General features: G+C 39.8%; 1 protein-coding gene across 13 annotated transcripts in view; it reads right to left on the reverse strand.

The window, feature by feature from the left end:
• Positions 1 to 12502, reverse strand: part of LOC106065710 (coiled-coil domain-containing protein CG32809-like) — a 139022-nt gene that overhangs the window by 33774 nt on the left and 92746 nt on the right. For 12 of the 13 annotated variants that reach the window (XM_056020502.1, XM_056020528.1, XM_056020571.1 and 9 more), the window contains one exon: positions 6260 to 6376. In XM_056020502.1, the coding sequence (XP_055876477.1) occupies positions 6260 to 6376 (117 nt within the window). Of the gene's footprint in view, positions 1 to 6259; positions 6377 to 8377; positions 10096 to 12502 lie in introns of those variants that run through there. The other variant, XM_056020534.1, reaches the window with a different exon arrangement.

Consider the following 12502-nt stretch of genomic DNA (forward strand, 5'->3'; position numbering starts at 1 on the left):
ATATCGGAATTTAGTCTAAGCATGTGCATATTTACTTGCTTATAGCTAGTTTTATCTATTGTATTTATGTTTGACGGGAAAACAATTACTTTCACTCTTTTATTTATAGGTCGTCGTATTGATTTAAAAAAAGGTTTTCTAAAAATGCATACTTTCGTTTCGTGTAAAGCAGCCTAACGAACATATTTTGCATACACAAGAGACCGATAGGTAAATTAATATCCAAACCACTCCCACTCAAAACAGCCGTACCTCATTTTTTATCGAATAAAAGAAATGATTAGATCTAACAGGTACACAACATACGCCCTGTGGGCCATATCCGGCCAGCAAATTCGACGCTCCCGTTACTTTGAAACGTTTGTCTTTACTGGAAAAAAAAATGCTATGTTAAAGAAAAAAGTGAAACGCTTGTCCAAAATGTACATGTTCCTGGTCAAAACAAAAAGATCAGGTCTCACTGGACTTAGTAGTTGGACAAATTACTCTAAGCCGTCAATGTATGGTCGAGTACTGCTGGTGTACAACAAGCATTTCTAATCCAGAGACACAAAATGTCCAATCTGGAGACACAAACTGTGCAAGTAATGTCTCCTTGGAGAAAAGTAATGTCTTTTAGAAAAAGGTAATGTCCCCTTGTGGAGAAAAGTAATGTCCCCTTGTGGAGAAAAGTAACGTCCCCTTGGAGAAAAGTAATGCTATTTAAGAGAAAAGTAATGCTATTTAAGAGAAAAGTAATGCTATTTAAGAGAAAAGTAATGCTATTTAAGAGAAAAGTAATGCTATTTAAGAGAAAAGTAATGCTATTTAAGAGAAAAGTAATGCTATTTAAGAGAAAAGTAATGCTATTTAAGAGAAAAGTAATGTTATTTAAGAGAAAAGTAATGTCTTTTTGGAGAAAACTAATTTTCCTTTGGAGATAACCAGCAATGCCCCATTCGAAAAAAAAAACCTTTTAAAAAGGAACACAGTCAATTCCTCTGTAAGTCTAGTAATGGTACTTTTCGAGACCTTATGTCCATAACGCACATGAGTTTGACAAGACCTATGCTTTGCGAGATTGTTATATGTTCAGTTTAATGACCAGAGGAATGACATCGCAGGCAAAATATACTTTCTTTTCAGAATAAACTTCTTTTTTTTTTCTGTCGTAAGAAATGTTAAAGCTAGAAATGACCCTAGCAGAAGAATGCGCCATTCAGTAAGCTTACAAAAGTGAAGGCCTAGTTTCAATCACGTCAAGTCTAGATCTAGCTTGGAGGACACAAGAGAACTTATTTAGCTACCATGCCGAGTGCTGCTATTGAATCATGTTGATCTAAAGGTTGGGGCACTGAAAAGATTGCCCCCATGTCGGGAGGTAGACAGGAAGGGAAAGGGGGCGACAATACCCAGCAGGTCTATTATACTGTCTTCAGACCAGCCAATGAACACCTTTTATAAAATTTGAAATTACATCCCAGCTTTCTCCAGTGTTCTTCATATAGACGTCTACTTTCGATGATACGGAGTCACCAGCCTGGCATTTCAGGGGAGTCTTTTAGTTAAGAAATATATTTCAAGACTTTTTGGATTATACAATGGCAGGGTTCTGAATACCAGCCTCCTGACATTGACACAATGGTACAGCCAATTTGTGAGGTATCACAAAGTCTCCACTCAGTTGGCCTACCTCACAAGTTACTCATAACCTGATTAGTTAAGACCTTAGGATTACGTTGCGGTTAGATCCTGACATAATCTACAGTACGATTGGATAAACTTTGGTCTGATAAAGGCAATGTAAATGAACTGGTTTTCTGCACAGTTTGATAACATTCGGTTAATATTAGAAATTGGGCCGTTTCTTGTTTTCAACACTCCCTATTTTAAAATAACTTTTGGTAGGCAGGAAAGTGGATGGAAGAAATTGCAACGCAACTGTCAAGAACAGAACAAAGCAAAGCGCCTGAAGGTGTGGCCTGCAACCGATTGTTTACAACTGGAGCTTTACACTAGTATTGGAATTACACCAGTGTTTTAGCGTTCTATTTAATAACGAACCTTGAGAGATAAGCCGCTACAATGTGACATTTGCAATACTAGAAACAAAGACAAAAATGTTTGAGGGTTTAGGAAAAACAAAGTGGTTGATGTAATTGTAATGGATGAAATATTTCTTAGACATTCACTCAACTGGAACTCATATGCCATAGCTATAAGGTCTTTTTTTTTGTAATCGTATCGGTTCACTGAATAAGTAATAAAAAAAAGTTGCAAACAGGCACAGCTAATAGGTTGAATGCCCCTATAGTATTTCTTAAGTCACATTAACTTCAGGGACTCAAATCGGTAACAAAAATTTTAGATGAAAAAAACAACAACTGAGGAGAACCTATGGCCAGATTTTTTAGCTTCTAGAAAAGTCTAATCTGATCACATTGCAGAATTGTTGCTAGTCGTAAGGTATGCGAGTCGGACTGTCATTCGGACTTCTCGATGGTCCCGAGTTTATAAACTGCCGGCTGACACCCCCCGCCGTCCTGGGGGATATTTGGACTAGATCTAGAACGCAATTCATCTTCAACTCAGAAGGAACATCCGAAAATGTGAAACATTTTACAGAATTAAAAATCATATGCACAAGAATATAAGACAATCATGGCCTACAAGTGTATTGAAGTCAACATCCCTTACAAAAAAACTATCAACAGAAACACGTTGGTAACTTACTCGTGTACAGGTAAAATGCACGTGAATTAATCAAGAGCGATAATTACCTGATCATTAGTTATTGGACTCGGAATAATCTCCTCTTCCATTCTGTAATCACTCTACTGACTGGAAGTAACCTAACAACTTAACAGTAAATCACACAACACTGGCAGACTAACTGGTTGCAGCATACTGTGGTGGAGATCTGTCCCAAACGTTGTTTATAGCTAGATGTAGATCCAGTTCAAGACGATACAACCAACTATAGAGTTTACTTCAACCACCCGCCCACACGACGTGATAAAGGAAAACAACTTGCAAACCTGACTTGTCAAGCATAAATATAAATACTGTATATTGAGGAATTAATTCTAAGCTATTTACACAACAAAAACTATAACGCTATTTCACAAATAGTCGCATAACAATGCTACATATGATTCCGTGTCATTCACAGAGTAAGCAGGACACATACACGCACTGATACATTTTAAAGGGTGCTACACACTGATTATTTAAAAAAAAAAAACAGGTTTGATTTAGGAGCAGCACGCCACCACACCTATCAGACCAATTTTTTTTCCTTTCTTTGAATACTTGAAAGCCCCTTCAGTCGCAGAGACCTAACCACATACAGGTCGGGAAACGTTCAAGCAAGCCTCGTCAATTAATAAATCCTAGCTTATAAGTACAGCACAATTTTCTGAGTTGAAATTCAATGATGCGTAACTGAGATGTTAAAAAGGCTTGCCCCCGCTGAGGGTATGGTAAATGTATGTGCGCACATGTTAAGGTGGCTTTTAGTGCAGCTCAAAACTGGGAGTTAAATGACAGGCTTAGATGTTTATCGTTCCACTAGGCAAATGTCACATTTGTCATCAGGTGTAAAAAAAAAAAAGTTTGACAGATTACGAAAAGTTTTGAACGAATTTTAAGTAGTAACATTGATCATGTTTATGTTATTCAGAAATAAAATGTTGACTTCGTGACAGAATCATTTCAAACAGAAGAAAGATCTTAGAAAAAATAAAAAGATCATAGTGCTATACCGTCCAACCTTTTTTAGAACAATAATAAAAGAACCATGCCGCAGAATATAACGAATGATGAAGTCAGGCACAGCATTTCAAAAGAATAATACGATTTCTTCTAGCCCCCAGCGGCGTATCTTTGGTTTATAATAGGTAAAGCCTTAAGGCTTTTATTTTTCAGATTAAACATTGACTAGTCTGTAAGTATTGCTCCCCCCCCCCCCGCCCACCCCCTCTTTTTTCCCCAGACGCACTTTTGCCAAAAGCTCTGCCAGTAAACACCTTGTAACAGGTTACCCTAACCTTGGTGGCAGTAAATCATTTCTTCACCTTACAAGTCATTTCCGAAACATAGCCACAAATAGAATGTCCCGTATTCCGTTCAGTGGAAACTTCTGGTTTTACAAATGTAACATATTTCCTTTATGTTCATGTTGAAACAGATCGTGGAGAGAGAAAGAAAAAAAAAATAGTCGCAATATGGCGGGAAAGCGTTCATTCAAGTGCATCAATGACATGTTCAACAAGTGCTTCTCAATGAGAGATCCCCTATGTGTATAAAACTAATCAAAGGGAATTTCTATGCAGACTATAAAAATATTGGGACACAAATCCAAAGGACATGGTGGGTGTCACATGTATGCCGAATAAAAATAAAATGGTCGTAACAGCATTTTATACTTGTATCAAAATACTGCAAAAAAAAAAAAATAATAATAATAATACAATCTGGCCTCTCAGGCCAGCAATTTAGTTTGTACAATAAGAGCCAGATTTTTTAAACAATGAAACTCAAAAACCAGAACAGAAGTGTTGCAAATATTATTATTGTACAGCCTTCGCAATTATAACGCCACAGTTATAAACTCATTAGATAATGTCTCTCTGTTACTGCTGTCAATTATTAATTTCATTTACTCATTGTCAAGAATCAAGGCAGGTCTAGAATTAAAAATGTGGGTTTCAAGGTCTCTGAAGACTTTTTATCTAGATAGAAAAAGATGTTTCTCTAGTTCGTAAGACCCAAATCACAAATTACAGGAGCCGTGAAAAGACTCTAAGGGAGCGGTTCTCAACCTTTTAAGCTCGGCGACCCCTTTTTACAATCTCCCACTCTGCCGCGACCCCCCCCCCCCTAGACACACACACACACACGGAAGAATAGACAATAACAATCCTTATTTTTGATGGTCTTTGGCGACCCCTGGCAAATCGTCAATCGACCCCCAAGGGGGTCGCGATCCACAGGTTGAGAACCCCTGCTCTAAGGCAAGGGATGTAAACGTACACATTTAACTGCCCTTGTTTACGAGGATACTGTGTAGATGACACAACGATTAACTGCATGAGCTCTCTCTAGTATTTGTGACGTATTCGCTAGAGAATACATAAATTCACGAACGACCTTGACCATACATCTTAATGGGGCGTTTTCATTTAGTCGCCTAAGCTTTTACAATAGTTTACGTATGCATACGTAGAGTTCGAAAATAAGAGAGAGCAGACGACATCATTACAAAGGAGAAAAACAACAACAAGGATGGATACATTCTTTGTAACACCTAAAGTGTATTTTGATTGGGGGGGGGGTGAGGTGCAACACTGTTTTCATGAATAATTTGAAGTGTTTTACTGTTGAAAGCCAATCTCAAATTGAAAAAATCTATACTTAAATTATACGCTGAATACATACACTGAACATGGTAACAAAATATTTAAAAAATACAATAAAGAACAGTTCTATTTGTAGCATTATCGTCTCTGCACAAATACCAAATATGACGAAATTAAAGGAAATTTGAACCGAACAAAGAAATGGACTAAAAGAGTTCAAGCCAATTTATTTATTTGAACCAAGAAAAAAGTCATTGATCAAGTCAAAAGTGACAACACTTGTGTGATAGGATCGAAGGGGAAAGCCAAGTGTGAAGTGTCACTGTTCATAGATGACAAAAAAAAGTCGCAATTAGTTTTAATCTGACAATTGCATCTTTTTATCTATATTTGTATTGAGTCTGAAGCATGCATCACAGTGGATGTTGATCCGAGACCACGTCACGGTGGATGCATTGTACATCACAGTGGATGTTGATCCGAGACCACGTCACAGTGGATGTTGATCCGAGACCACGTCACAGTGAATGCATTGTACATCACAGTGGATGCATTGTACGTCACAATATCTAAGCAACAGTAGACATATACAGGTTTGTAATTCAACAGAAGGTCACGTGAGTAGACAGGATCTAATTTATAGGCAGGTCATTAGAAAAGGTCAGTGCAGGTCAATAAAACAGGTCAATCATATGTTGCCATTTCTCGAGAACAAACTAATGACCCAATGAACACGACGGAGGAACTAATCATTATTTTATTATTCCACATAAGGAACTAATTATTTTATAGCTGCTTCACAAAATAAAAAGCACTGAATGTGTGTCTTACAACAGTTACCCGGAGTCAGGAAGCAATGTTAACCTTGTCGACTTTGTTGGAATGGTGCTAGTGCTGAGAAACAAAAATACAGTACATACCCGTTCCACCTGTTGAGGGGGTGTTTGGGCGCCCCCTGTCCCCTGTATCTTGTCCGCATACTGTGGGTACCTCTGGGCAAGTAGCTGCATGAAGGCCTCGCGCTTTCTTTCTGTTTCCTGGAAATTATAGAAAAAAAAAATAATTTATTGTAATACAAAAAAGACAAGAGATTTGAAGAATAAGAAAACTTACATTTAGGTGTATTTACCAAGCATACATATTACTGTCAATTGACACAGGCCTACGTTTTGTTTATTCCTTACAACATTTCCGACATTACATTTCTAACATAATGTCATGGAAACGTTTACAAACACAGAGTGAAAGAAATATTACGAATGGAAGTCAGGTAGTTTATATACGCATGAACCAGTAGGTATGGGTTTAGAACTTAACTTACCCAAGAATCGCAATGGACATAATTCTTTTTTCGAAGCAATGAGGGTAATGTTTAATAGAAGAAATAATACAACTCTGTTCCATTTGTTACTTCCTAATCTATTACCTCCCTCCTTCCCTCCCTCCCTCCCTCTCACACACACACACACAAGATAACTTTTTTTCTCTCTCTGTCTCTCAAGTCTGAAATAAGTGGAGAAATGTTGATTACTTGACTGGTAGTTGACAGCATCCTCATTGGAAACTAATTTAGCAAATTGACCAAACTGATAATGGTGTCGATTTTAATGGAACTTAAATCTAATGAGTTGGGCCTCTAGAGTCACCTCCCTGTACAAAGTGTGATGAAGGGAATTGTTGGCCTACGTCACCAAAAATACTTTAAGTAAAAACATTGCATTCCTTGTGGTGCAAATATTTGTTACACAGTGGACAGTGAGCCAGTGTAAAATTTAGAAAAGCAAATTATAATTACATGTACAAATCAACAACTAAATATATTGATGAGATGCAGCTTATTATATTTTTCAGTATTATATTCTATTGAATAATGTATTGAACATATATGTGAAGCACTATTTGAAAGTAAATGTAGGGGGAAAGAAAAAAGGGTATTGGAGGAAGAAGCCATGAGACAACGTGAAAGGGAGGGACAGACAGGTAGAAGGTGGAAAGGAAGGCATGAGATGATGCTCAACGCATGAAGTCCTGGGGTTCGAACCTACGAAGATCTTCAATTATTTTTTCGTTTCTTTTCCTGACACAAAGTTTGCTTTCATTAAGACTAATTGCTTTTTATGATCTCGGACAATATTTCGTTCTGCTAAGTCCAGTCCAGTTTTATTTGTAACGCAAGTCAAGCCAATAAAGCGCGGACTTCACGCAGTACCGGCATGCTTGGATCATGACTGAAGACATCAAACAATTCTCAAAAAAACCAACCACTCTCCGTTTCCATGGCAACGAGTCAAACGTTCAGCAAGCTAAACCAACGAAGTATAACAGTTAATAAAGAAGCGCATATCAGTCGTGGCGCCGAAAGCAGTTTGAAATCTCACACACAAAAGATACAAGATTTAAAAAAAAAAAAGAAAAGTAATAATGCCAACATTTCGTGTGTATGTCACTTTGGGGGATCTCAGGACAAACCTGTTCCTATATATGAACATAAAAGTACATCTTATTAAGACACAAAATGCTAAAATTCATCGTGCGGTATAAAAATGTAAAATGAATAATTTTGTTTCGTTTCTAACATCTTCACTGAATTTTGTATTGTCCTAGAATATGCATGAGGCAACACGGAGCTTTGTGTTTACCTTAGCAACCACTGAATGTTAGCAGAAGTAGAAATTGTTGTGAATGAAATCTAGATGCCCTATAGATTACAAGATCTGAAAGGGTTACTTTACAAAGGAAAGATGATGATGATGAAATCTAGGCTTATAGAACTTTCCCAACTCCCTGTTGCTTATTGTGTAGCAAGAATATTTTATTTTTGCTGTATAAACGTATTTATTAGATACAACAACATTAGGTTTACGCTACAAATAATTGTCGCCTTGATATGATCCTACCTGCAAAGTCGAAATGTTCTTACAGGTACTGACCTTATTTGACATACACTTCAACTAGTTCTTAGGTTACTTTATGCATAGATTGAAGTATCTATCACATACATATGTGTGACTGCCAGAGCTATTTATAAAAAGACAAACCTTATGGTGAGAGAACTCGGACCAAGAGACTGGCCTCCCTCGTCCGTACCTCGTTCTTGACTCGATCACTTGTTCGTAGGAAGGTAACGGTGGTCTGCTGTGGAGGGCGGCAGGCCCCCTGCATCCGGATGCGACAGGATCCGCCCACTGTCGCGGAGGTATGGGAGGCGGAGGGGCGACACTCTGAGGATGGTGGGGCCCAGCGTGAGGGCCGCCTTTCCAGGAGATGCTCGCGTAAATGTATGACGACGTCGTTGTCTCGTTGCCCGAGCGCGTGACAGTGGCGTAGATGTGGGAGATCTCCACCCTGTCGTGATCGTCGGCTCTAGCTGGCGTCCTGCAGGCGTCTTCCAGGGCGCCGTTAGGTTGAACGGGGTACGGGCAATACTGGGAGCCCATAGGCTTCCTGATCGGGTCACGCGAGCGAGGAAGAGCACTCGTGATGTATCGGGATGGAGGCACCACCAACTGGTTATCCGGTAAAGCTACCGCATTTCTGCTAGACCTGTTGCCAGAAGTCCCTGAATAGTCAAAAGTCTTATTGTCCACTGCTTCTCTGCTTTCAGTGCCAGAAGACAGGATGCACTGGCCATGCCAGGAGGCTGGAGGCGCAGATAGCGGCCTCCCGTTTAGGTTCTTCTGCTGCTGTTTACGGTACTGTATCTCATGAAGCTGGACGTATGTTTCGTCGCCCCTGGGGACTTGACGAGAGGAAGACACGGGTACCTCCAGGTGGTCAACGCCGGACAACCGCGGATGCGGTTTAGAGTAGATGTCCTCTGGCGGGAAAGACCTTGAAGAGTAATACTGGTGGGACGCATCGACGGAGTGTCGATTCTGCCCATGGCTACGTCGATACAAGCGATCTTTTAATGCTTCGTATGTCTGATTGTATGTATCATAGTGAGGGTCGAATACTTTACTGGAAGACGATGATTGATGCTGCTGACTCTGGTGTAGCTTGTCTCTAGAGCCTGAGACAAACTTCGATTTCTCATACGATCCAGCGACAACTCCACCACTGTATCCGTATGCATCGATTTTGCTGCTATATGGGGTGAAGGCACTTTGCCCATCGCTGTGTCCGTTGGTAATCGTTTTAAGCTGCCTGGTATCGTAAACGTATCTCTCGACAGGATCTTCAACTTGGGAGTTGTAAGAATCGGTCTTACCGTCCGATAAAAATGCCGGCCTCGAGTAAGAAGTGCCAGGAGGACCCTCTGAGCCTGCCTCAGCGTACAGAGGCGAGCTGCAAGACGTTATGGAAGGAGACTTCTTCAAAATGCCGCGCAAACGGTATCTCTCACTGTTCTGAAGAAGAGCGATCTTATCCTCAAAGTCTTGAAGTGTCTGAGTTGGCTTGCACGCTGGGGTATCCGGTTGGGGTGCATCGGCCTGTGGAATTTCCGGCACGCTTTGGTGCTCGGGGGAATCGTCCTGCTTGTTGCTGCTTCCTAGCGACGGCCTGTGGAAGCAGCCTTCCAGCATTGCCCGCCAACTTTTCTTCTTTCGTTTCTTCTGCTGCTTCTTCCCGCCAGCCATTCCGAGCTGCACTGCAGACTCACTACAACAACTGCAAAAATGGCATGCAGCTCCAGGATGCGACAGTTTGAAAACCTTGACTTTAATCCAGGCAGTTCAACGAACTACTCTACCATCAGAAATAGCACAATCGTTTCATAGACATTAAAACTATTTTCAGGAGGAACAGACACTTCGTTTACATACTTAAAGTTCATTCGTCTCTTGATCGCATGGTAATATCACTAAAGTCCTAGGTGTTTAAAAGAACCAGTATCAAATATTGAGTATAATCAGAGCACATAACCTGAGGTGTTATAACAGCATTAAAAAGTATTTTTTTTAAATCAAAGAATAATGAGAATCAGTTCAAAGAAAAAAAGGGCGGAAGACAATTACAATATGTTAGGCCATTAGCAGACGGTGTTTACAATGGGGGAAGGCTTAAAGCGTCACTACCAAAGCTCACAGAGGTTTTTAATTGTTTGGAACAGAATCAAATTGTTTGCTTAAAAGTCACCTGCATGAAACAAAATCAATGACAAAAACTAACTTTTTTGTTTTTTATATTCGTCCCCTCAGAAGGTTAACTAAAAAATAAATAGGTTAAGGGAGAAACATCCTTAAGGGAAGACCGACAGATGAACTTGTAACCACATCATAACCCCAAGTGGGCCTCCGCAGCATTATGGTAAGGAAGAAAGAGAGGTTCGCTATCTCTGGAAACAGAAAAAAAGTTTGAATATTTATCATGATCTTGAGGGGTGGAGGGTGGGGGTACAAATACGCTTCGTCAGAGCACGCTCATATAACGATGGCCCATACCAACTTCTGCCATACACCAGAGCTCATTAAAAACAAGAAAAATGAGGCGATTCCCGACATTATCAAACACATTGCTGGACACACACCTAGACGGACACACACTTAGATGGACACACCTTGCTGGACACACACCTTGCTGGACACACCTTGCTGGACACACACCATGCTCAAACAATGCAACGTTTGAAAACCAGTACCACAACACTGAACAAAACACAAACATCGCTTCTGTGATCTCCTGAAATTGTTTGAACTTTTTAACTATTGCTGACAAAAACTCTTAAAGATCAATTTCTTGTTTTAAGCATAGAGTTTATATATAAGCTTTGGTAGTCACATATAATGTTATAGGAAGTAAGTTGGGTTTATATAAACATATGAACTTGGGATACCAGTCTATATATACAGCGAGCAGCGAGAAATGTACACAAATTATACATCTTTAAATTGTACAAAAAAGAATGGACGGGGCTACCAGTGATAGAGGCTTTCAACAAGGCAAAAGACAGGGACGAATGGAGAAAGACGGTCGACAAATCTTGCTTGTTGCCCCCAACGGTCCAACAGATTAAGGGATAGGTAAAGGTAAAGGTAGAAAAAAAATGGTATATCTCCAATGTACTAGATTAAAGCTTTACGCTTTTTGTTTAAAAATGTGTGACATGTTTCGGATGTTCCTTCCTAGTCCTAACCTCCCACAGGACGACGGGATGGCAGCGGGAAGTGGGTGAACCCTGGACCACCGAGACAACCGAACGACAGTCTAGAACAGCGGTTCTCAACCTTTTAAGGTCGGTGACCCCTTTTTACTATATACCGCTCTGCCGCCCACCCCCACCCCCCAGACACACACAGCAATAGAAGAATAGACAATAACAATCCTTATTTTTCATGGTCTTAGGCGACCCCTGGCAAATCGTCAATCGACCCCCAAGGGGGTAGCGACCCACAGGTTGAGAACCCCTGGTCTAGCACAAATACCGAACGACCAGGCACCCATCATGTATGTCAATCCAATAACAAAATTTTCTTTAAAAAACATAATGGGTAGATTTTCTTTTCAATTTATATTTTCTGCTGCGTGTGGAGAAAGGGATGAGAGGGAGGGGGGGGGTGCAGTACAGAGAAACACTCCGATATATTTGTTATTGTAGTACAAACTCCTCTTCCCATGTCTCCTCTAAAGATAGCAGAACTAGATCTAGGGATTAAAAACATTGGACAAATTACATTTTCAAAGTATAATTTTAGCGTGTTCTATTTATAGTTCTGGTTTTACACTAATGGATAGATGAAGATAGTGCAATAAGGGGGAAAAAATAATTCTTTTTTTTTTAAAAACCAAATTCAAAGCATTCTCTCTTAATGCCCTTGAAATAGTTGCCAAGATAAGGTAACTCAAGTTAGACTGTTGGTGCCACGTGACCCAGCGAGGTGCAGGTCGTGCGTGAGAAAAGGGAAAGAATTCTTCCAGAGCACACCTTAAGACAAACAGGTAAATGTCGAGAAAACGTTCCAAAAAAGAAAAACAAAAACAAAACAAAAAGGAAAAACAAAAACAAAAGGATGTTCTTTTCAAACCACAGTTTCTCAAGCGATAAAATTACACAGTGTAAGACAAAGTTTCAAATACTTTTCATCACCTGAGCCGAGTGGGACAATGGGGAAAAAAAAAGGGAAAAATGTAAAAAAAAAATAATTTCTGGTGAATATATCTGCGATATATCTATCAAACTAGGGTTTGCAGTCAGCATGTGTAGAACCACTGGTCTAGGATCG

The sequence above is a fragment of the Biomphalaria glabrata genome, chromosome 1, assembly GCF_947242115.1.
Source record: "Biomphalaria glabrata chromosome 1, xgBioGlab47.1, whole genome shotgun sequence".
Lineage (NCBI taxonomy): Eukaryota > Metazoa > Mollusca > Gastropoda > Planorbidae > Biomphalaria > Biomphalaria glabrata.